The 27,306-nt window shown below is 32.0% G+C and overlaps 1 protein-coding gene across 2 annotated transcripts in view; it reads right to left on the bottom strand.

Moving 5' to 3' along the window:
- The window catches only part of LOC129234205 (inactive rhomboid protein 1-like), a 63,106-nt gene that overhangs the window by 5,266 nt on the left and 30,534 nt on the right, over nt 1-27,306 (bottom strand). Inside the window, exons 9-15 of one of the 2 annotated variants that reach the window (XM_054868126.1) lie at nt 25,966-26,105; nt 21,044-21,155; nt 20,531-20,605; nt 20,106-20,267; nt 18,295-18,318; nt 12,613-12,752; nt 434-497 (exon numbers count right to left, since the gene is read on the bottom strand). In XM_054868126.1, the coding sequence (XP_054724101.1) occupies nt 434-497; nt 12,613-12,752; nt 18,295-18,318; nt 20,106-20,267; nt 20,531-20,605; nt 21,044-21,155; nt 25,966-26,105 (717 nt within the window). The remainder of the gene's footprint in view (nt 1-433; nt 498-12,612; nt 12,753-18,294; nt 18,319-20,105; nt 20,268-20,530; nt 20,606-21,043; nt 21,156-25,965; nt 26,106-27,306) is intronic. The other variant, XM_054868127.1, reaches the window with a different exon arrangement.

The following is a 27,306-nucleotide window of genomic DNA, read 5'->3' as shown; positions in this document are numbered from 1 at the left end:
TCAAACATGATTTGTTAATTTTTCTCCGAAAGTGGTGAAAAAAATCCCTAAAATGATGCTTTACTTATGAAATTTGATTAAAGAAATTATGTTGTTCCCAGAAGGGGTCACTTAAAAAAATTAATCATTTTTACGAAACAGTATACATGATAATACTTCAAATGCGTTCACTTTTGAATTGAAAATTAGACCAAAATTTTTTATCATGCACACAGATGTGTGAATACAAGGAAGAAAAAACTCTGAATATTTACTATCAGCATAGCGTAAATACACTCAAATTTCAAGTCAATAACATAAAACAGTTATGTAGAAATAATTATAATATAAAATTAATATGCATACAAGGGAAAATTATTACAAATGTTTAGGTTTATGGAGGTTTTAATAACAACATAACAACACAAAGAGAAAACTGAATAACTTAACTTACAGGCCACTTCGTGATGTCATCAGGCCATTCATATGGAAATACTGATGCAGGCTCATGGCAGTATCTAAAAATAATAAGTGTGAAATATGTAACACCAAATTTAATAATTTGAAAACTTCAAAATGTGATGACACTTCAGAAGATAGGCCTCTAAAAAGTGTGAGGGTAGTAAAAGTTTTTATTTCTTCATCTGCATCTTGTTTAAAAAAAAGTGATTTTTTTTGCAAACAAAAACTATGTTCATGAATTTTTCATTTTATTTTATTTATTTGATTGAGGCTTATTTATGAAAGAACAATTTTTACAAATGAAATTTTGCAAAACAACTCATTTTAAAATGCAAAATTTTATGAAAGGAGTCACTTTTAAATATAAAATTTTAGGAAAAAGTCACTTTAATGATGATGAATTTTGTGCAGAGAGTATTGAGCACAAAATTTTGCAAAAAGTTGTCAAAAGAGGACAATTAAATTTCATAGGTAATATGTACTAATATTCTGTACTCCAAAATATTTTTTCCTATTATTTCTTGAAAGAAAGAAAAAAAAAAAAAAAAAATCGAGATAAAGCCATTTTATTTGTTCACAAATGGGTAAAATTTGTCACTTTTGACTCATTATCTGAAAGCTCTAATACATTTATCTATGTTAGTAGGAAGTTTGATTATTGTACAGCTGCAAGAAAAGGATTTAATATAAGACTAACTAGACTTCAGGGTCAAAAAACTGCTGTTTTGATCGCTTTTCATAAAAAAGTTAAATTTTATTGTTGCACTCTATATATATACTAGAAGCACAGAAAAAAAATTATGAAACAATTGATGAAATTTAAGAAAAAGTGAAAACATTTGCTTCCTGAACTTTAAAAAAAAAAGTTCAGTAGGACAGGTGATAAAAATGAAAATGCCAAAGTAAGTGAAAATGAAAAGTAAGAAGGTCTTACACTGACCTATAATTACAAAACAAAAATTATCTTGTTATTCTAATGACTACAGGAAATACAAGCCTTTGGAAATTGAAAATTCAACTAAATGTTTTCACACAAGTTAAAGTAATTATGAAATTAAATAAAACCTCTTTAGTAGAGCTCAAAAATATTTGTATTTCAATTCAAATATGAAAATACACTGTAGTATAGCTAAATTTTGGATATATTGTTGGGTTTCTTTAAAAGTTTCATGTAATATTTTTTAAATTGAGGACGTTTTCTTTCTAAGACTGTCAGGCTTGTTTTTTATTTTGTAGTGAATTGTACAGCCTGATGTCACAATAGAATTATTTTACAATTCACAACTGCAATGAATATTGATATTTTTAAAAAAGAAATGTTTTTTACTCTACTAATTATTATAGAAGTTACATAATTAGTACATACATGACTGGAAGCAGAATATTTTTCAACAGTCTCCGACGCAAATAAAAAAAACTCTGCAAGATGAACTAACATTAGATTCAGGGCTCGAAATTAACAGTGGTCCACTGATCCCAAACTGCAAACACATCCATTGGACCGGCAGAATATAAATATTAGTGGTGCATGAGACCAGTGAAATTTTATTCCCTTTTTCTTATCAAAAATGTAAAACATCAGAATGTTTTAAGTCTGTTAAAAGTTTGCAATTTTATTTACAATATTTAGGAAGAAAAGATATTAGGTACTTCTGCAGCATTATAGCATTTTTTAAAACCCTTTTGTGTTCCTCCTAAAGCTACTAAAAAGATAAAATTTTGTTCGCTTAAGGCTGTTGTCCCAAGAGATTGGCGCCAAGGGAAAATTAATCTACTCAAGTAATGAAAATCAACAGCAAATAGTCTCCCGATCTTTGTTGCATACGACGGGATTTTCACTCTAGAATCGATTGAGATAATATTGTAGAAAAATTTTGCGTTTTTATAATTTAAATTAATTTTAAATGAAAATCTCGCTTGGCGACGGTTTCAGAATAGCAACCATACACGCACTAAAAAGTGAGCAACTTTGCGTCCTACTACAAATCCCGTAATAATATTTGGGGAAAAAAGTTATCGATGATTCATAAGACTTTGAGGGTCTTAATGATAATTTTTAAATTTCATTTTCATCAATTTTTATATTTTAAAGTGTGGATGTTTTAAAAAACTTGTTCAATCTCCGGACATTTAGTTTCAATTTTCTCATGCAGATGTCGCTGAAGTAAGAAATCTGAAAAATAGCGCTCTGTTGCTCTTTTCCTAAAATACTACCATAAATCACTTAAGCTTTTCCCCCCTTTTTCCCAACGCGAGCCACTTGCGAGCTCCGCCTTTCTTTAAAGTCTGATAACGATGTTTCCCGAGGGCCCAGGGAATTGACTCCCCATCCACCCATCAGTGGTTGAATGCGTTCCTTTTGCTAATTTCAGCTTTTCACTGAGGCATTTCGCAATTTTTAATTTTGTCGGTCTGTATTTTGTTATTGTGAATGCCATTCATTAATAAAATGAAAAAAAATAAAAGCGATTTTTTGGCTATTTTGAAACGAAAAGCATTTATATATGTTTTTTTTATTTATGAGATAAATGATAAATCATAGTGCGTTTAACTATATGTGAGCAAAAATTTTAAATTTATCTAAACTTGTCACGTTTGCTGTATTGTAGAGTTTGGTTTGAAGTTACCGGTTTAACGATTGCTTCGGTTTAGTCACTTAAGAAAGGGATTTCTTCTCAGGAAAAAGCAGGCGCCATCAAATTATATGTCTTGTTCGATCAACACTCAGAATAATTTCTGAAATTTCAACTTTTTATCATAGTTTTCCTAAACATTCTTGACTTAATATCTCAATGAGAAAAAGAATATGATTTAGACAAACACAAACATCGTATATGAGCAATAAAAGAGAAAAACGAAAGAGGAAAAAATGTGCAGACCAACTCCAAGAATCTTTCCTGTTTTGAAAGTTTTAGGGTTGTGACTATTTTTCAAGAAAATGAGGAATCTCCTTTCAATAATGGTTTGGATAAGAATTTGATACTGTTAAATTTATTCTTGTCTTCCTTTTCATTTTCTTTTTGATTTTCCCTCATGGAAATTGATCATTAATTTAATTTCTTCAACATTTATGACTCCTTTTTGTTCAGTATTTCCGTAATAAATACCTACTCAGCACATAACAGTAAATTTTAGTGTGGGGGGGGGGGCTTCTCCTAGGTAGTCAAAACTTACAAGAGACTAAAAAGTCATCTGCAATGGTACGGAAAGGCTTGGAGAAAGTAATTTATTTCTGCGATCAAGGCATTTTTATCTGAAGTTATTACCTTCAAATTAAATCAATCAAATACAGATTACTTTGTTCCAGGAAGATTTCACTTAACTGGAATTGATAATTAAATAATACTCGAAATTCATTCTCTTAGAAACGGTTCACTGGATATAAAGTAAATATAAAATCAGAAACATGATTCACTTATTATTGACAATTTTTTACATGCAATTTGATGACTAATGATATAATGAAAAATGTGGCGGTGACTATAAATAAACATTTATACACGAAATAAACGGCTACATTTTGTTGATGAGCGCCTCAAATGGATTGTACACGAGGAGCTCTGCAGTTTATGCACTCAATATGCATCACAGCTCACAAGATAAATATATACATATCATACAAAGCGAAAATGTTTCACTCAACTGGAATTGATAATTAAATATTTCTCGAAATTCATTTTCTTCAATAAGGAAACGGTTCATCCGTTATAAAGTAAATATAAAATCAGAAACATAATCAACTTAATATTGACATTTTTTTACATGCGATTTGATAACTAATGATAATGAATAAAGTTGCGGTGATTATAAATAAATATTCATACTCGAAATAAATTGCTACATTTTGCTAAGGCGCGCCTCAAATCGATTGTACATAAGGAACTCTGCAGTTTATGCAGTCAATATGCATCACAGCTCACAAGATGAATATATACATATCATTACAAAGCGGAAAATGTTTCACTCAACTGGAATTGGTAGTTAAATAATTCTCGAAATTCATTCTCTTAAAAACGGTTCATTGGATATAAAGTTAATATAAAATCAGAAACATAATTCACTTTTTATTGACAATTTTTTACATGCAATTTGATGACTAATGATATAATGAAAAATGTGGCGGTAACTATAAATAAACATTCATACACGAAATAAACGGCTACATTTTGTTGATGAGCGCCTCAGAGGGATTGTACACGAGGAACTCTGCAGTTTATGCAGCAAGTTACCTTTTTGAATCTTCGATTTCGGAGCAAAGTTCGAAAACCCCCTCATCTGTTGCCTTAACAGCATTGAAAGTGGTGCATAAATGAGTTTTTACGGTGTTATATCAAGGGAAGAGGGTGAAATATAAGACTTCAGAATTTTTTTGGATATCGAAGCTCTCAAAACTAGTGATGTGCCGGATCGTTAAAAAAGTAGATCCGCGGATACGGATCCGGATCATTAGTGGCAAGATTCGCGGATACGGATACGGATCTCAAATTTTTTTTACACAATTCAACTATCCAAGTGTAAAATTCGTTACAAAAGGTATTCCCGTCAGAATAATGGCACTGTTTCTTCAAAAAATGTCGGTTACGGCGAAAATATAGTTAAGACTATGATTTACTCCTTAAAAAATCTCCGCAAAAACTGAGGGAGAGCTAGAAGGAATGGATCAGTTCTGCTTTAATGTTTAAATAGAATGTTGAAAATTATTTCTAGCTTGCTCGGTAGATGTAGGATACAGGAACAAGAGTGGTAAAGCTGCTACTAGATAGGCTAGAAATAATATTTTTCGCATTTTATCGCATCAGCATAAATGCAGTTCTGACCCATTCCACCCAACTTACTCCGACCGACGATATAACAGAGACAGGAACACCTTTACTAACAGTAAATAGAGTATTTAGTCTCACTTTTTTTGAAGGATGCTGAGAAAAACCAAAATGAAGAATAGCAGAAACCCCAAATCAATAAAAAAACTAATATTAAATTAAACATTATAAAAAAGAACCTCATATGAAGATAAATTTCGCAGGTCAGAACACACATTATTAATAAATATGAACTGATAGCAGATAGAAATTTTAAATCATTGAGCTTTTTCTCCTAATCTTCAGACTATGAAATCGCTACCAATCGCGCGTTTAAAGGCTTAGAATTGCATTTAAAATTTACTTAACAAGATTATAGTAGGTCCTTACTGTATAACTTGGAAGTTCCAAACTAATATTAAACGCAGAAAACTCGTTCTTTCAATTATGCCAATATTTTTAACGTACGGGTAAGTTTTTACAACCCTAATTGTGAAAAACGTTAAGTCGGTTTTTAATTAATATCTCCGGTAATTAAAGTTCGAAAAAATCGAGGCCAAGCTAAGAACACTTTCAAAAAAGTCAGTTCTTGAACGAAAAAAGAACATATCCAAATCGGTTCACATGTTTCAGAGCTACGATGCCACAAATTGACACACAGAAACACACTTTTAAAACTTATATTACTCCTTCCTTTTCACGACGGGGGGTACTAATTGGCTTCTGAAACGATACCTTATAATTTATGTATGGAATATAACCTAATTTGAACGGAATTTAAGTCTTTTACTAAGAATTTTTAGAATAGAAAAGATCCGTTTTAGATCCGTCAAAAAAGTAACGGATACGGATACAGATTATTATTTTCAATCGGATATCCACGGATACGGATACCGATATCCAGAACATCACTACTCAAAACGCAATTTTAGATGATCTTCGATAATTTTAAAGAAACGGGGTAGAAATATCCGTTTTTGGGTTCAAAACGTCAATTTCGAATAAAAAAAGAATTATTCATCGACTTTTTTTCGAAAAGGTCTATAAACCTTCCAGGCACTAACCTAGGCAAACTAAAAATTTTAACGAAATCGGTCAGGTATTTTCTGAGTTTACCCCGGACATATAAATTTAGAGTTTGCGTTTTATTTATATAAAGATACTAATGCTGAATTATAGGCATGATTTAATTTCATTCGAAATCTATATTATATGTGTGATTGTAACTTTAGTAAATATAAATAATTTGGGAAGGTTTGTGACTAAAGATCTGTGATGCGACTCATGATACGGTGCTTCAAGATTTTTTTTTTTTTTTTAATATGTATTTGTTTTATTTTATTAATTTATTTTTAACGTGCACATTTTTTCAGACATGGCGCTCATAGAAGTTAAGCCGATACTTTGAGTTTTCATCGAGAAGTACAATCGACAAAAAATTGTGGTAAAAAAGAAAAAAGATCGTTTTGATGATTTTTTAAATATTTTAGGGGGGGGGGAGTTCCACCTTGAAGGTCCCACCCTGCGACAAATGTTCATGTTTTTAAACTTTTCTTTTCTCTATGCCCTCTCCCACTCAAATAATAACAACGGTTTTAAAACAGTCAAAAACAGAAAAAATTGGGAGGGGGAGGAAGTATCACTATCACCAAAACTCCAAAATGGGATAGGTAGGGGGAAACGGTGGTCATATTTGGATTCAAGGGGTTATTTTATGTAATGACATTTCATAAAACATTTTACAGAACAGACTGATATAATCGACATTGATAGTGTTGTTAAAGATTTTCCGTTGATGAAAAGTAGAAAATTAATAGTTTAGGTTAAGAAAAAAAATTTTCAAGTATAAATATGTGTATCTCACAGGTAATTTGTAATCATATTTTTGTTTCTTTTTCTTTTCAATAAGAGGTTTCAGAATTACTACCAGCATACCAGTATGTACAGTTTTTGATCACGCTTTAAATGTTTTAATTTAAGGAAAATATTATCGCTCATAATGCAATAATTTTTGAAAAATATTTCAACCAATTTTTCCTGTTTGACGTAATATTATATTAAAATGGAAAACGTATTTTGGATAATAAAATCCTGTTTTCGTTCTATAAAATGTTAAAAATGTCTTTTTTTGGGGGGGGGGGGGCATTCAGCAAAGAAATTTAAGAGGGACGGCAAATTTGGTGCCTGCCACGGGCGGCAGAAACCTACGCTACGCCGCTGTTTGCAATTATCAATTAATTACAGCATGGTTATCTATTTATTTATTTATTTTTCATGGCCCTATAGTTTCATAAAACATGTTTTCTATCATTCTTTGAAGTTTTAAAACATTTCCTTGTAATGGCACGCAGATGAATTATTGAAACATGATATAGACTGGCAGAGGCGTAGGAACTATATAAAAGTAGGGGGAGCTGAGGCTCATGATAGGGATCCAAGGGACAGAAGCAGTAGCACCACCAGATTTTTTTGGGGGTTGGAGCACTTGAAAAAAATTTTCTTATTTGAAATGATTGTCGATCCTTTCGTCTTCCTCTCTCTTTTCCAGTTATGTTTCCAATCATATCTAATATATAAATTCAGGCAGTCAGAAGCAAAGGGATGTAAGTGGACTTCAAGTTTTGAGTAAAACGTATCAAGTAAGCCTTCATTGATTTTTTTTCTAAATCATGCTGTACAGCAGCACCTACCAGGGCTATTAGTACAATCTCTTGCCCCAAGACAGAGGAGAGGTCCCTCTACTGTTTGAACTGGTTATCTCCAAATTTTTAATTTTGCCACTTACATCTTTTTGCTTCTCACTGCCTCAATTGTATATGGAGAGAATGAGGTAATAAAACTTCTGGTTTTTGGAAGGGGGTCGGTCAGTTCTCGAAGATGCGCACGTATCAATAGGGGGGTCCTGGGGCTTTAGCCCCAGAAAATTTCTGAAATCTTAGTTCTAAAAACGTAGTTTTAGACGGTCTTTGGTAGTGTTAAGGAGAGAAAAAGTTGGAATGCCCTCCCTGGAAAATTTTCGAATTTATGTCTTTAAAACGCGTTACGCTTAAAATTTACGCTTAAAATTGTCCTCGATCGATTTACATCTCTTTCCCAATATTTCAAAATTGAAGTTCTAAAAACGCAATTGAAGACAGTCTTGAATGATGTCAGGGAAAGGGGGAGGTTCTAAGGCTCTCTGAAATTTTTTAGAAACTGAAGTCTTAGAGAGCGTTCCTCAATGAGGTTATTGGAAAAGATTCCTTCTCCTTAAAGTTTTAGAAATTGTAGTTTTAAAAACTGAATTTTCATCCTTCTTTTTTGATATCAGAAAGAAGAGTTTCGGGTGTCGCTCTCCGAAAATTATTCGAGATAGATCATATTTGTTAATGTTATAGGCATAGCAATGTTTTGAAATTGAAGGGAATATTATATAATCTATCATATTGTGGAGGTCAAGGTATTCAGTCATGGGTTCTCTTCCGGGAATTTTCAGGAAATCGCTCTCTAAAAACAAATGTTGCAAGGCTTTTTAAAATTTTAGGAGGTAGGGGAGGGCTTCTGCAGCGTAGCATTTAGAAGATTTTCTTTTATGAGAACTAGAAACAGAGGAATAAGTTGAGAAACAGTGCGCCTGAAATGTGTTTAAATAAAATGTTCGTTGTATAGTTCAGATAAAGGTTAGTAAAAGTACTTCAGAAAAACTATGAAATATTGTTGGTGCTTTTTTCTAACAATAATAAGTGAAAAGGAAAATTTTTAATCGTAAAAATGGATATGAAAAAGTTTCCCAGAACCTCAAATATTTTGAGGGGTGCTCGAGTGCCCTCTTCCACATGCATTTTTTTTAGCATGAAAACATAGCTGTGACAAAAAAAATCCTTAATTTTGAGAAAGCAAAAAAGAAGAATAAATGTAACTTCATAAAGTCTAAATGTTCAAAAAAATTTTGTTTTCAATAAACTCGCACTGTTTTTAACATCGTAACAGTGTTTACAATTATTTATTAGTGTTACAAGTTTTTTTTTTTAAAATATTCTAATGAAGATTTCACCGATTTTGATTAGTGAGAATTTTTGTTTCTGTGTCGTAGTACCTTAGAATTCTTTAAATTATATTTATCTTTGCAAATTTTTAACTTCATGAAAAAATTAATCCCTCAGGCTTTTAGATATAACAAAATAATGGATAAAAAGTTTTTTTTTTTTAGTTTTTACCGTGGAATAGTTCTGGAAATTGTTTTTTTTTTTTTTTTTTAAATCACAGTAATGATATGTATCCGCAAAAGTAATTTCTGGGTATGTCACTTATTTAGGTTGTTTCTTCTGACAATATTTACAATCAAAAATAATAAATGTAACTTTTATAGAATTTTAAAAATTTGTTCGAAGAATTTGTATCTCAGACTTTTAGTCTATGCCCCCTGTCAGAAGATCACTTTTGGTTTCGATAGACTATCGAACAATGATATTTTCGCTATCTGATCGTATCTTTTGATCGAAACATGGAATTTAACACCCGAAACATACGATCATAATCCCTCGAAAATTAGTTTTGAACTATTTTTTGTTCTAAAACTACATTGTTAATCTTTTGAGAACTCGCTAAAGAATTTTCTTTGGTTGGGGCTGGACTTCTTATGAAGAAATGAAAAAAATAAAAAAGAGAAAGAAACGATGGATTAAAAAATGCTAAATAAATATGTTTGTACATTGGGCTTTTTTCTTTTCTCCCCCCTCTTCTCTCTCTCTCTCTGCATTGTTTTTCTTTTCTTTTTTTTCCTTTCCTTTTTTTTTTTAATAATTGCAATACATAAAAATATTGTATGACCACTCGGTATTTTAGTTTCACTTTCGTGTTATATTTTGCAAGTTTATTTTAATCAACGAATCTAAAAGGATTCGCTGGAAAATCTTTAAATAGCGTCCGGGAGGTCAGATAACTTAAAATGAGATAAGTTTCTGTAAAGCTAAAATTGAGTAAGTTTACCTTAGAAACCTTCTTTTTGATACATGTCTGGAGCACCTTCATATTTCAATGCCAAACTGACTCACAATTATCTCTTTTTAGCGAAAGTGTGAGATACAAATGGCATGCAAAACTAAGAACATTTAAACTGAGCTACGCTACAGTGTAATGTGTAATACACGTGCGAAAGACGAGCTCGAAGTGGAGAGGGCGGAAAACAGCCCTATGTAGATAACTTGTCTTTAATACTTTTTTTCTTCCGGGAATCGAAAGGTTTGAAAAGAGGGAAACCCAAATGTACTGATCATACTAACCACTCCATCTCTCCCCTTTCTTTGTCGGTTAGATCGCATTTTTGAAATCAGATTTGAGGTAGACAATGTACTGCAAAAAGCTATACTGTGAGAATTTTTTAGGGGGAGCTGAGCCGGTCTGAAATATTATAGAGGGAGCTCAAGCTCCCCCGCTTCCTACGCCTATGTAGACTTGAGTTAGATCTATAAGAGAAAATATAATGATGACAAATGGGGAGATAAAGAGTAACCGAGATTTTTCTCGAATGCTACGCATGTTAGTATGTTTCACATAAGACAGCATCTTTATTTTCAGAAGAAAAAAAAATAACTTCTTTGTTGTTTCATTGTTTTCTCAAAAAGACATTTTGAATTTAGAGGGGAAAAAAAAACACGATTACATTCCGAATGAATTCTGTTACTTTTTGAAAAAAAAGTTACGTTTACGTGCTCTTTTGAACAAAACTGTGTTTTGGAATCAAACCCAGTTTAATTATTTAATATCTATATCGCTGAATCTTTGATGAGCACTGAACTTTAATGTCTTGTGCGTTAACCATTTTACCAGTCGTCATCTTTATTTTTAGCAGAATCTTTATCCTATTATTTTTTTCATCTACGAATCCACGATTTGAATAATTTACTCTGTTATTACGTTAACTCACTTGTGTTCTTACAACTCCTCACTGTTCAATGGTATTTCATTAGTAAATTGTAACTGGAATACATTGCAAAGAGTCTAAAGTTTCCGCTTTTGAAAACTGCATATTTGAAAAAAAAAATGTTTAAAAAAGTTTTGATGACTTTTTTGTTCTTCGGTTTTTAATTTAGCATGTTTCCTTTAGTTAAAAGCAATCAGCCTTTTTCATTCGTCATTCATTTTTATTTATCTTCGAGACTTAATATTAACAGAATACAATTTTTAAATATTAATAATGTAAAAAAGAAAATAAACGTCAATCATTCAAGAAACCAGCATTGAATAAACTTAAGTATAGTACTAAAATCCTTTGTCAAACTCCAATCTTGTTTCGACTTCTCGATAAACGCAACGACACTTTCTGAAATTGACACCCTCTTTTCGACTTCATTTACTGTTTTACGCTGATCAATTACCCTGATTGAAACACATTTGATTTTCATATGATGTGTGAAAGTAATCATTATTAAATGACAAGAAAAAATTGTAACTTTGAAAAATGAAAAAATGCTAATATTTTACTTTTAAGACCAAAAAAATAAGAATTAAAAAAGAATTTAAAGAAAAATGTGCTTAAAGCAAAATTTGCCGCCCCTGAAAATTTTGGCATCCTTAGGCCTATTGGGAAATTGGGCCCTGATGTCAATACCTTTCAGAAAAACTAATTCCCACTACTGCATCACAAAAATCACTTGAAAGCTAAAATTTGACCATTTGTTGCTCTTCAACTACATCCTGAGAAATGTTGAAAGAGCAAACCAGTCTTCAGCTTTGCATTTGCCTGAAGGGAGAGAGGGGTTCGGTTCTCGTGACAGCTATTAGCGCCTAATTACTCCCCTCTGTGTGAAGCTGTTTAGAGAGGGCACTTTATTCCCCCCCCCCCTATAAACCGAGTGAAAATCCGCGCCATCTACATTTGAAAGTTGGCAAATGAAGATAGGAAAATTGTCCCTTAATTCCTTTACCAGTATTGGAGAACAGCAAGATGTCTGTTGTCAATTGAAAACTGCTAATTGACTCAATTTGTCATATTACTGTATCTTGTTTAACTTATTTTTGCCTGTTTTCTTTATTATTTATTTATTTTTTTAAATCAGGGAGCAAGAGCGGACCGATGAAATCTTGCAGTCACTGGTAAGGACCTGTGACTTAATTTTTATAAAGTTCAACCCCTGTTCAATTAATTATAAAATCCAAATCAGCTCTGATAAATACATTACATACCAGAAAATACAGTACAAATGTTTATTAGCTGAAATTTTAAGACTTTTCAAAAATGTTACGGGATTTTTGCTCAAAACTATGAAATAGTCTGCAGACTTTCTCCAGAAACTGCGATGCACATCACACTGTTTCTGCTACCGGGAACACATGTAACATATTTATATGTATGGCTACACATAAGTCAGTTGAAAAAAACGTTGGAGCTTACCTTGGATCTTGACCACAGACAGATCCAGAAAGTCTTTTATGAGTTCCTAACCTATCCCTTGCTATAGATGTTGGATTAGATGTCCATCTCGGAGGACCAGGTTTTACTGTGTCCCATTTTTTCCAAGATGATATCAACTCCTTAAAATAAAAATATATGTTTCATGTTTCCATGGTCAATGATAAAAGTACATAGTACATACATAATAAATAATGATACTATGAAAATAGGAAATTCATTTGCTACTACTACGAAATAAGAACTTCAAAAATGGCAAGCAAAATTATAACATGGGAAAGTGGTTTTAAGAAAAATGTGCTTCAATTGCAAAAAAAAAAAAAAAAAAAAAAAAAAAAAAAAAAAAAAAAAAAAAAAAAAAAATCTCAAATATAAGTTTTATTTCACAAAATATGTTTGCTATGAAAATAGAGTGAAAAAACTCAAAAGAAAGTATAATAAATAAATAACCAGTAAGTTTCACGAAGAGAAAAAGCAGATAACTTCAGAGGGGTCAAAGTATTCAAAGTACATTAAAAAATAAATGCAAAAGTGATCAAGAAAAGGCTCTGGGCACGGTTTGTCAGGTCCTAGTCAATTTATAGGGTTTGGGGTCAAAATGTCGCCACCGAAATGTCGCGGAACAAAATGTCGCGGCCAAAATGTCGCCGGTCCAAAATGTCGCCGGGCCGAAATGTCGCTTGTCCAAAATGTCGCCAGGCCAAAATGTCGCCGGTCCAAAATGTCGCTTGTCCAAAATGTCGCCGATCCAAAATGTCGCCGGCCCAAAATGTCGCCGGGCCAAAATGTCGCTGGTCCAAAATGTCGCCTGTCCAAAATGTCGCCGATCCAAAATGTCGCCGGCCCAAAATGTCGCTGGGCCAAAATGTCGCCTGTCCAAAATGTCGCCGGGCCAAAATGTCGCCGGGCCAAAATGTCGCCGGGCCAAAATGTCGCCTGTCCAAAATGTCGCCGGGCCAAAATGTCGCCGGGCCAAAATGTCGTAGAACCAAAATTCGCTCATTCAGTTGGTAAGAAAAATGCAAATGTACAAAAATGCTGTTTAACACCAAATTTGCAGAATAAATGATTACTGCCTTTAATGAATGTCTTCGTTAAAAATGGGACTAAACTAACTGAGTTTCTTGATGAATTCTAAAAAGATTATTCCGTTTTGATTCGCAACTCTCGGCTGTTTTTCAGCAAACAAATAGAATACAAGCGTTACGTTATCTTATTTCTTGTGACTCGCTATCTACCAACTGTAAAACGTTCTGACGGCGTTCAGTTCCGACGTTCGATAAATTTTTTAAAACTTTTCTTCAAGAATAGTGTGCGTTTGTATGTGAACGATTTTTTGGGGCCATTCTACGTCAAAACCTGTGGTAAGAATTCGAACGATACCCGCAAGTACCCATATATGATTTAGGGCTGCGTGGTTTTTTTGCGTCAATTCGTTCAAGATAGTGGAGTAACTGAACGTTTTCATCTATATGCGTGACTGTCATTGCTCAAAAAATGATGAACGGAATCAAATAAAATGTTAGGAAGCAGCAGGGGGACAGATTTTGGGGCCAATAACACCAGAGGGTGGAGCAATCGAATGTTTTTTTTCCTTTCTTTTTTTTTATCTGTGACTGATATATCTCAAAAAGTAATACGGTAGACCCTCGTTTTCAGCAGGTTTATTTTACGCGGTTTCGATTATACGCGGTTGAAGATTTGACACCTTTATTTTATTTACGCAGATGAGTTTCGGTTTTACGCTGATGCGGCAATGCAAACAGGTAACATTTTCCTCTCTTTCAAAAGCCAAGCTCATATAGATTGCAGATTACTCGTAACTAACTGCATTTTGGCGTGCTAATAATCGAACTTGGGTCTTTGGAGACATTTTATGCGATTGGTTCCAGAGCTTTTTCCATTATAGAAGTAAAGTGATTAAACTCACACAGTTCAGAACTCACTGGAAGAAGAGCTTTTAGGAGTGACAAAGGAGGTCAAAACCAACGAGGATACCGACTCCGGTGACACACAACCAAAAACGCTCACATTGAAAATTTTGAACCATTCGTAGACAATAGAAATAATCTTTTTTCTGATTTGTTAGTAAAGGAAGATTTTATCAAGGAAATGACGCAAGTGGTCATGAATGCGTTAATGCTCAGCAAAGAATTAGAGGAAAAATTCTTAATGACTACCAAAAGACTATCATAGCCAGCTCTTCTTCATAAACAGAACACGAAATTAGTTTGTTTTCTTTATGCATATTATGCATAAAAATCGATATAAGTACACATTAAACTTTTCATACAATTAGTCATCACTAGAATGAAGTATTTTTTTATCTACGGAACCTAATCCCTATTTTGAACCCATTCCCTATTTTTTATATTAGGTCTCAATTTACGTGGTTTCGATTTACGCAGCATTTCCGTGGAACATAACACCCGCGTAAAACGAGGGTCTACTGTACAAGGGTTAAGACAAAATTTGGTCTACAGGTATATCTTAAAGGGCGAGTTGCTCATTTATTTTTGGCTTCAGTCATCCCAAAAGGATGGATCACCGAATATTTTTAATCGTTTTATGTGACTGCTATATCTTAAGAAGTAATGCGAGGATTCATACAAAAATGTAGTATGCAAGTGAAATTAAACGAAAACAAGCCTTATTTTCGTTCTAAGTTGAGTTTCGTAATCGTTTACGTGAGTCAGTGTAATTAAATAAACAATGAAAAATATACTGAATTTAAATATGAGAGGTTGAGCAAGATATCAATAAAATCTAAATTAGCCGTGTATTCCTCTCATTTTTGTAGCACTTTAACTAGCGTGGGTGTTAAATAAAAACTGAGTTCGCATTCTCATACAATTTGCGTAGTAAAAATTCAATAATTAAAACAGCATTTTTTTCAGAGAGGGAAAAACTTATTTGTTTATTATTATTATTATCAGTATTCTTTTCTTTCTGAATTACCAAGCTATATTGAGCTAGAACTATTACTTTTTGAAACTCATTTTAAAAATATGTCTAGGTCAAAATTGATCTGAATAATCTCATTGATATCAGTTATTTCACCCTACATTGTGAAATTTTTTCTTTTCTATTTAAAATTGGAAAATGTGATTCAGCTGACAAGCGCTACTTCGCAAGCATGAAAGTATCCTCTTGAAAACCTCTAATAAAATAGCTGTTCTGAAATTGTCCCCCTTGATGTTCTATCGAATATATAAATTTCATGAATGTTGAGAATTGAAAATATTTGTCATCGCGTAGAGTCGTTTTTCAAAAATCTGAGTGAAAGACACCTGTTTTAGCAATTACGGGTTTCATTGATTTCAAAAGATTTGACGGTGAAGATTTCGACGTAATTTCAGAATTTTACTCATAAGACAGAGTTTCCACGGCAATAATCTGTCATCTCTGTTAAACATTTGTTTTGCTGTCCCAAAATCCCGGTCGCAAAGGACATACAAATGTCCTCTCAGAGGAAGGTCTCGAGCAGTCTTGTTAAACTTCTTCAGTTTCATTTCCAGAAAAAGTCTCAGAACAGTTTTGATCTTACTTTAACCAACGTATATCTCACTGAAAACGTACAGTTTTTTTTACAGTTCTTAGGGTGATGTTAAAAAATCTATGAGAAAATTAAATTTCATTAAGATACCTTTCTACTTGATTTCCACCCTGGCCCGTGATTTCGAATTTTTCTAGTGAAAGGGGAGAGGGAGGATAACGGGCATATAACCAATGCAAATTTCATAGGATTGCTATAAAAAGCACTTCCACTTGTATATATATAAAAAAAATTCAAAGTCGGGGGCCATTCCGCCTGATCCCCTAAATTACTGACTTGTCGCTAAGGTAATAATATGCTAGAGTGAAGAAGTTATTTGTTTTTACTTCATTACGCCAAAAAATACAAACCGCCTATTCTCTTGCCATATTCACATAGCGCCTCAATATTCTTTCATTCGCCTTTAGAACAGTTTAGTTTTACTTCCATACCAATTTTTTGTCTGAATCCTTGCGTTACATCTTGATCCTTTGCTTTACATCTTGAGTATTATTATTAATCAGATTAAACGAGAAAGAGAAATCCGTTGCAGCAGCCTTTCGCATGTTTACGTTCTTAATAGTATACAGAAAAACGTATGTTTTTCTGAAAACTATTAATTTTCTGGAATTAATCTGATGCTTACGAATTAAGACAGGAGAAAACGTTTGGAATTTTTGAAGGAACTTACTTTGAAAGGCAATTAATATTCTTTCGCAACTTTTATGCTGAAAAGCATCGACGTACATTTAAATTTTTCGTACCAATTGAACTATAGAATTTTGGGCCGGCGACATTTTGGACCGGCGACATTTTGGACTGGCGACATTTTGAACCGGCGATATTTTGGACTGGCGACATTTTGAACCGGCGATATTTTGGGCCGGCAACATTGTGGACTGGCGACATTTTGGACTGGCGACATTTTGGGCCGGCGACATTTTGGACCGGCGACATTTCGGACCGGCGACATTTTGGACAGGCGACATTTTGAACCGGCGACATTTTGGACCGGCGACATTTTGGACCGGCGACATTTTGGACCGGCGACATTTTGGACCGGCGACATTTTGGACCGGCGACATTTTGGACTGGCGACATTTTGGGACGGCGACATTTTGGGACGGCGACATTTTGGGACGGCGACATTTTGGACCGGCGACATTTTCGGACGGCGACATTTTGGGACGGCGACATTTTGGCCGCGACATTTTGGCCCGCGACATTTTGGCCCGCGACATTTTGGCCGCGACATTTTGGGCGTATACCATTTATAGTGTTTCCCATTAATTATTTAACAAAGTTAGACTAAATTTGACTTTGATTTAGGTAATAATTCTTTAGCAAACCCAAACCCTGTTTCTTTTAATTTTACCAAAATATACATACACTTACAATTTTTAATATCAGTTTTGAAAATTTCTCAGAGTGCAGGAGGAAAAGTTCCCTTCCCCAGAATCTTTTCTCCTAAATGAAACTGCTTTAAGACTTCAATAACGAAAATCTTCCACTCGGAGCTCCTGCGTTCACCTAGCTCCATCTTACTTCTAGTGTTACCAAAGCTAGTTTAAAATTGCACTTTCAGTACTTGTAACTTTGGTTTTTACCTTTCGTACAACACAATAAATAGCAGAGAAAAAAATCTCAGTGTTAAAACTTATTTCATGCGTTTTGAATCCCCTCCATTTGTTGGGAGTTATTTAATTTACTCTTTCATTATTTTTAACAATTCTGGGATATAGAAACCTGAAAGAACATGAGTGATAGGGCCAAGAATTCTCCAATTGAGCCTTGCATTTGCTAAGGCCAGCCCTGTCCAGATGTGCACTGAAGTAGTATACTTACTAAACAAAATCTATTTCATCATGCTTGAATTTATAAATCAATATAGATAAATATAGAAATTACATGTTAATGGTAAACATACAAATATCTATACATAATACAAGCATAAATAAAAGAACATTTTATTAAAATATGACTAAATTAATGATTTGGTTCATAAAATTACAATATATGTACATTTGTGATATTGAAAAACATATTAAATAATTGTCCAAAGAAACATTCAGGAATTTTGAGGCAATGCATTCAGAAAATCATGCATAGAGTAAAAAGCAAGTTCCTACCCCTGAATGAAGTCCTTGAGCCAACTTTAGAAGCAAAGAGAATAAAAGAAAATGAAAATTTAATTTTCATTAAGAGAATAAATATTAAGAAAGTCAATAGAAATGTTTCATATGAATCTAAAATCTAATTTCAACAGTATTTATGACAATAAATCATGGATGAAATAATTCAGAAATTTAAATAACATTTTTATGTGATAAGAATTTCATAATCTAATGTCAAGTACAAAAACAGTTGCATTACATATTTGATTAGAATTTGTTTCATATCAGTAAGAAAAATGAAACAAGTAAAATTAACTTCGGAAAAAAAATTTAACCACCTTTTGAATACATATACATATATATATATATATATATATATATATATATATATATATATATATATATATATATATAAACACGATACTTTGAAAAATATTTTTTCCTTGACAATTTTAGACACTTCAGTTCAATATTTTCCTTTCAAAATAAATTGTATTCTTAAAAATATATTAATAAATATTCCAAATTGCAAAAACTGGTCATTAAAAAACTAGAAACATGGAGAATATTTATATTCTCACTTTTAAAGACGCAAATATTTGTAGACAAACAATCATGAAAGTAAAGGTACATAGTGAACACTGATATGGATGGACAACTCAAAACTACCATGGAGACCAATGCATTCATAATTTGGTCAGCTGAAATCAAATGTCAACAACTTCATTAAGTCAACTTCTTGAGATAACCTGTACTACACCATTGTGCTACAAGACTTGTACCAGAAGATCTGTTCTACCTATACACTAGGTGGCTCGAGTTTATTGTTACTCTGCCTCAGGATTAAAATACAAAATTTTTTTATTTATAACATGAAATAAAAACAAGATTAAAACTTAAGCTTCAATACTTTGGTCACGTATTAAGCACCATTTCGATAAAAAAAAATTTGTTCAAGATATAGCAGGGAAAAAATAATGCATTTCAATATCTATTGATATGCACTTTTTTGCTGTGCTTTTTTTCTATGCTGTTAGAGTAAAAAAAAGCTAACACAGAAAAGATGTTTTAATATACAGAGAAACTTAATTTAAAATGTACTTAAGTGCAAGAATCAACAGAAATATTGACATTATAAATGCTTTTTTAATCAAAATAAAATTGAGTTATGCATTACTTTTAAATGTGAATTTCAGATAAAAATTTCATTTTTGTTTAAATTTTGAGGATAACTACAGTGGAGGCCGCTTATATGGATCATGTTTATTCTGAACAGTTTTGATTCCATAAAGCAGTTGATACAATAAAGCGGCTAATCCAAAAAACCTGGATTTCGTTCTGTTTTTGATGATTTGATTCAGTAAAGCGGTTGATTCAATTAACCGGCATCTACTGTATTGGCATTCACCATTTCGTGTTCTAAGTATTAAAAAAATGGTTCACTATGGTTCAGGTTCATAGAATTACGGTACCATGCAAAATTTCATTGTTTACTTCTAGTACAAAGGGTGTCTTCTCGCATTTTTACATGATCCACAGGCCTAATTAGAAGGGCAATAACATTTTCTTGAAATAAAAAGTAATTTCATTCAAGAAGGTTTGGTACATTACTTATTGATCAAATAGCTAAATTTAATTTTACTTTCTTGCTTGTTTGTTTTGTACACTGCAAGTATTAAACAGATATAAAATTAAATATAACACTTTAAAACCTAATTTGCTATTTTTATTGTATTACCTCATACATACCACATTTGTTTTTCCCCCCTCAAATCAAAAACCAAATTTATTTTATATATAAACATGTAAAATTTATGATAACTCACCGAGCATTTATCTCGAGAAGTCTGCACACATCCTGACTGATCATTCCGAACACAACATGCAGTGTCTCTTTCTCTTTCCCTGTCTTTATATATAGAATCAAAAATACTTTTATCTTTCCGCATACATGGTGTAAATTTGGCCCCTAAATGCACCAGATCAGCCTGAAAATTGTACAATTATTGATTTTAGTACGGGAGATAACAAACTCAATGTAGAAAATACATAAATACCTTACTAAAGAATAGTAGGTATTCCCATGCTACTAATGAATAAAATGTAGTTATGTTTAATTAAAACACTAATTTATTTTTATTTATTAAAAAAATTACATCACACAAATAAATAAATAAATGAATAAAAATAAAATTTTACTGACTGATAACTTTAAAACTTTTTAAGTAAGTAATAAATAAAATTAACTTACCGCTCTTGGACCAAGCCAAAAGTTATCTGGCTCTAAATAATCAACTTGTTGCAAATGAAGACTAGTAACCATAACCTGGTGAAACAAATATACACATTTATAATACAAACATAGAAATCATATTTTGTTTTCAACATTAAACATTTATAAACTAACAGAAAAGTAAATTCAAATTTTTCACTCACACAAATTAAGGAATATTAGGGTAAATTAAAATAATAAGTTCAAGCAATAAAGTAAAAAATAATATTAAGTAAATAATTTATTTATTTATTATTTATTTATTTATTTTAATGAGATTATTGATGAATGATTTTTAAGAAAATCCTATCTGAAGACAACAGATGAGACCAAAAATGAAACATCAAAAATTAAAGAATTCATTTAGCTGAAGGAGCTAAATACATAAAAAAAAAAGAACTTAAATAGCATGAATTTATTTTATTCATTAAAACATAATAAATCTCACAAATGCACTCAGTAACACAAAATTAAGATTGAAAATGACTTTACCTCACCAGAACGCTGTGTTTTTCTAACCCCAAATGGTCCAAATCCATACACCGCAAGAGAAATCACAGTGACTAGTATCTGGACAGTTGTAACCCAATATGTAAAGAAAGGCCTAAGGAAAAAAAAACCATGATATTTGGAAATTGAAAACGTACGGAAAATAAAATATACAATATATACGACTCCTCCATTTAAATAGAAAACTTTTAAAGTTTGTTAAAATGATAATTGACACTTATCGACTTCCTTATTCATATTTAAACTTAACCTCTTTAGTTCTGAGAACCACATACATAGACCTATCTTTTCAAATGCACAAAATTTAAATATTATTATTATTTCAAGATTTTTAACTGCACTTCTTGAATGCTGAAAAATGTTGCTTTAAAAAATACCAAATGGCATCAGAAACAAACTGAATTTTTTTTACGAAATTAATACTCAAGTTTTCTAATTTCTCAAAATGGTTTCACAGAACTATGATAATTATTACATGTTAACCTATAAATTATTAAATGATAATTAACCGTTTACCCGCCAATGTTCCAAAAATGGAACATCATATTTAACTGAAAATTTTCCCAAGAAATAACGTTAAAATAAAAAAGTTTTTTTTTTAACACAGTTTAGTCTTATTTCAAAGTATTTTTTGATTTCCTGCTTGATTGTTTATATATTTTCAATTATTTATTGCGATTTTTCAAAGATGAGAGTTTTTTTTTAGCTTTCTGCAACTTTTTCTTATAAAATTTACCAAAAATTGGCTTTTTCCGAAAATGTGATGATATTTATTATAGTTGTGAAAAATACTTCAATGTATGATTTTAAAATGCTTGTAGAAATGTACAATGATATTTCCAAAAGGTGTAACCCTTCAAAATAGCATGTTCCAATTTTGGAACATTGGCGCTTTTAGGGAGTCAAATTTCCAAGAAGTAAATCGTTCGACTTCAAAAGGGAAATTTCATTTTTCGTAATATATGTTTCTTTATTCTTCTCATTTTGAATGTACTCTGGTGTAGATGTTGGCGAAACCAAGTAAGTTTATATTTTGAAAGGATATGACGTTTCGTTAGCAAAGAAAATAATAACAGTCTACTGTTTGATGGACTATATGGCTCCGAATCCAACCTGCTCAGACAGCTGCATTGTCACGTGATAATAAAAAATATTAGTGAGCGTTTTATTCTTCATATTTTAAATGCAGTTCAATAATTCGCTAGCTTTGTTTTTGAGCGTAACGAAATTCTGTTGGACATATACCAAATGTTCATAAATGTTAAAAAATGTCTACAAGATTTCTTACTGTAGAACAAGCTGTGGCTTATTTAGAGACATTGTCAGATTCGGATTTGTCAGATGTAGATATATGCCAGTTACCCCCTAATGAACCAGGCAATATCATTGAGGAAGAAGACATTCTAGAAGACGAGTTAAAACATACTACACCAATTGATGTATGTGGACAGGTGGACATTTTTTCCGCCAACTCTCGTGAAAATTTAACAAAAAAAATCGGAGGAAGAACAAAGTCTAAAATCATTAAGTAATAAAAGTAAAAAGCGAATGAAAACGGAAAAAAGAAAAAGTTGGAATTATCAGGAAATAAAAGTAGAAAAAGAATGAAAATGGATTTAACTTGGGAGAAGAAAGCTAATTTTCAGAAACTGATTTCGTCAGAAAGTATTGAACCGCTTCGACACGCATTTCCGAATATAGTGGATTTATCTCCAATTGATTTATTTTTTAAAATTTTACCTTTGAGCAAATATGACAAACTTGTATGCATTGCAAAAAAGGAGAATCAATAGATGTTGACAGAGATGAAATCGTACAATTTTTTGGTTTTCTGCTATTGAGTGGGTACCATTCCGTTCCTTCTGAAGATATGTATTAGAGCAGCGCAGAAGATACATCTGTGCCAATTGTAAAAACAGTTATGCCTTGAAATAGTTTTCGAAAAATAAAAAACAACTTTCATTTGATGGACAACCATGAATTAAAACAAAATGACAAACTTGGAAAAGTATACCCTATTTACGAAGAATTGTGTAAAAACCTTCAACAATTTGGTGTATTTCATGAAAAATTGAGCATAGATGAATCTAGGGTTCCCTACTACAGTCGGCATTCATGTAAAATGTTTATTAGAGGAAAACCAGTAAGATTCGGCTTCAAAATTTGGATGCTGTGCTCTTCAAGTGGATACCCATATTCCTTGGAGATTTATTCAGGCAAAAAAGAAGGATCCCCTGATGTGCAATTAGGATCCATTAGATGTAAATGATCTGTTATCAGTTTTGACTGAGACGTCTAAGCATGAACTTGATAAATTTTTTACATCATATGACTTAATTTCTCAGCTATCAAAAAAGGTGTATGAGCAACAGGAACAATTCGTGAAAACCGAGCTGACCATTGTCCACTGAAATCCAAAAAAACCTTTCTAAAGAAGATCGAGGAAATTTTGACTATCGATTTGATGGATCAGTGTACGTGTGCAGCTGAAATGATAATGCATTGGTTACAGCAGCATCTAATTGTTATACACATGAGTCACTTGCATCTGTAAAACATTACTCAAATGTGCAGAAATGCAAGATAGATGTGCCTCAACCTCAAGAGATACAATGAAGGAATGGGGTGTGTGGACGTCTTGGATAAACTTTTAGGGAGCTACAGACCTCATTTGAGGAATAAAAAATGGTGTTGGAATCTTTTTAGTAATGCTCTGAATATTTCAGTTGTAGCTAGTTGGTTACTTCATTGTCAGTTACACAAAGTCAAGATGAAGCATTTAGAGTTCCGAAGAGAAATAACAACTCACCTCCTAAGAAGAAAAGTACAAGTGGAAAGTTATCCACGGCCTCGTTGTCATTTACATAAACAATCAAGAATGTCTGATGGACATTATATTGTATCTGCATCCCAAGGACGTTGTGCGGTGTACAAAAAAAATACGACTAACAAATGTTTCCATGGCGACAAACGACTTCACCAGCAATGCTTCCTTTCATATCATGGGCATTAGATATTTATGTATTGGATTTTCTGAATTCTGGTATATACATAAATGCAATTTAAAATATTATTTTTTCCGTAATAAAGTATGCTAAGATAAAAATCGCATTCAAAACCTCTTAGTTTAAAAAAATTCTCTGAAAAAAAAAACTTCATGCAAAGCGCCAATGTTCCAAAAATGGAACACACTGAAAAACATAGCAAAAATTTTTTTTCTGGAAATTTTATTTTATTTCTGTATTTACTAGACATAAATAGACATAATTTCTAAAAATTACTCAAATTTGATCTTCCGTCAATAGTTCGGCGGTGAAACGGTTAACTCACAGGACCTAACAAGTATTTCCTGTAAAGCAATATTTCACGTTAAGCAATTTTTCATCAGTAAGGTTTGACTGTAATAGTATCAGAGAAGTTCATAATTTTGTCAATTTACAGCTTCTTTTTTCCTTTTGATGTATTTCATACAATTCAAATTTATTTTGGAAAATATGAGCTTTCAATTACATTTCTTATATTTAAATACCACGATTTTTTCCCTTTCCCATTAAACATTTCTATTTTCTATTTGCATTATTTCGTATCATCATGAAAATAATATAGCTTTACCATAAGTAAGAAAAGACATATTTTATTTGTATTTGACTCAATCACATCTTTTAAAAAATATAAAAATATAACTGATATTATATTGTTAATTAAGTAATATTACATTTAACATGTTAGTGCTCATATTAAGAGTCATTTTTTTGCAAACTTGTAATCATTTGTATAGTTGAAATTTCACTTCAGTGAGATGCAAGGTCAATACATGTTAACATTAAATTACTAGCTTTCTAAAATATCCATTTCATATAAATTTTCCTTTCTGTAGTCTATGCTAGAAGTTTCTAACCTTTTTTACTCAAGGGTGGCATTGTAAATTTTTGGAGGCAAGGTAAGCCAACAATCCAACAATATTTCAATTCAGATGGGCAAATTAGTATTAGTCCCCTTCCTCCTCTCATATACCCAAGAATATTCTTTTATTAATAAAGCACTTGGTGGTGGTTTTTGATGCACTTAGCTTTTTATAAAAATGCTAAAAGGACACAAATTAACAAATTTAAAAGGTTTTTTTTCAATTTGTAAGCTTCCTGCAAGCAGAAAAATATCTTTTTGAGGGCCGTATGTTATGGACCTGGTCTACGATGCGATTATATCAGAACAAAAGACATAAAAAGGTATTTGAATAGTTTCTGTAGCTTCAAGTCTGAAAAGATTAAACTAAAAAATAAAAAAAAAATTAAAAAAAAATATTCATTTGAATTTTGAAGTCTTGAATCCAAATTATGTTTTTTCCAATCACAAATTGCAAAAGGATTCAACTTGTTGGGTTTCTTGTTTCTACAAATCGAATGGAAAAGAAATTTGCATACGTGGTATTAAGACTGGTGATTTTCTAGAATAGGTAATACGAGGCATATCCATAAAAAAGGAAATGTTGATTATGATATGTTAATAAAGATTTTATGGTCGATATCCACCAGTACACTTATGATAAAGACTTTTTACAGCGTATAAAGGTAATGCATTTTTATCTCTAATCAATCTTAAATGATAGGAATCAGTAATCTGGAAATTTCGTATTTAGATGACTTTTTGATGTTTAAGTTCATCTACACAGGTTTTTATTCCTGAAGAAAGGCAATTTTACACACACACACACACAAAAAAAAAATAATAATAATAATAACAGAAAATCTGCTTGAGAAAAACCTAATCCTGCCTTGAAAAAAAAAAAAAAAAAACCATGTGAGGATACTAAGCAAGTTGTGATTGCTCAAAAAAACTTTCCTTTCTTTCAAAGAATAAAAATTTCTTCACCAAATCTGAGCAAGAATGAAAGTTAAGCATCTTACCTGTGATCATCAATATCTTCCAACTGTTCTTTTACATCAGATGTTATATGATCTTGCTTTATTTTTCTGTGTAAAAACTTCCCTATGACCCCCATTCCATATTGTCTGCGATCAAAATTTTGAAATTCTTGTGCAATAGCCTACAAAAGAATAAACACATTAATACAAATCTAAAAACTGACACTAACTAAATTTCTCTTCTGAAGTAAAGATATTTAAACAAGTATTATGAAAAGTTCAAAGTTATCTTTAACATAGTATAACTACACTCTGTTCACGGAATACATAGGACAAAAGTAAACAAAAAGATTTCCAGAAGGTTTGCTACTAATTTGTTCTTGTCAAAGCAAAGCATGTGATTGAGGCAGACAAACATCATGGTTCTTTGTTTACACCTCAGGGCCATATACAAGGGGGGGGGGAGGCGTCTTAGGGTTCAACACCCCCTTCCTCCCAAAAGTTGGTTTGACATTTAAATGTTTGTTTATACTTAAAAATTTCCAAAAAAATATTGTTCTAAAACTCAAATATCTTTCATATGTATATTAATTGCATAAAACGCTTTCATAATAGATAACCCGACGACTTGAACATTAGCACAAATTTCTTTCTAGCCATAAAAATATAAGGATGGATTGCTGGTCAAATGTCTGGCATTTGTATTTGTGATACAGACTACCCTAGTATCAGGATCTCAATCTAGGCAGCGGAAGGTAATTGAAGCAAGCGGTCTTGTGCCTAAATTGCTTCTAAAGCATTGAAAACAAAAACAAATAAATGTGTTCAAGAATTTCCATCTGAAATAGTCGAGGCTATCTGAGGCAAAACTTTTTTTTCTAGTAGATTTTTTTTTGGTTTGCACAAGTTCGAGGTGCAATCAGTCTTAAACAAGGATCAGTTAGTATATTTACAGTACTATCTCACTCTAAAACTTGAGTTAGCTTAATTTAATTTAAATATTCTTGTAATATGAAATATCAAAGTGAAGCGGCAACTTTCTATTGAAACTTTTTTAATAAACTGCCTAAAGTTGATTCAGACCCCCAAGGAGAATATTCTAATACTAGTGCAATATGTGTCACCCTGGATATATCTTTAGCTCAAAAGCACGCCGAAAACAATGATGACATTTTTTATGAAAACGACATTGGATGTTTTTTAGAAAAAAATGCTGACGAGATTCAAAAAGAAAGATTACTGAAGAGTCCATGGACTACACATCCACAGTTTTCCTCTAACAACAAAACATAAGTTAAAATTTCAAAGGTCTTTACTGTCAAAACTTTCATGGTTAGTGTATTCCCAAAAACTTGAAGGAGCTTTGCGCAAAGTTTGCATTTT

The sequence above is a fragment of the Uloborus diversus genome, chromosome 1, assembly GCF_026930045.1.
Source record: "Uloborus diversus isolate 005 chromosome 1, Udiv.v.3.1, whole genome shotgun sequence".
NCBI lineage: Eukaryota > Metazoa > Arthropoda > Arachnida > Araneae > Uloboridae > Uloborus > Uloborus diversus.
Note: the sequence above shows the minus strand (reverse complement) of the source record. Positions and strands in the feature narration are given on the sequence as shown.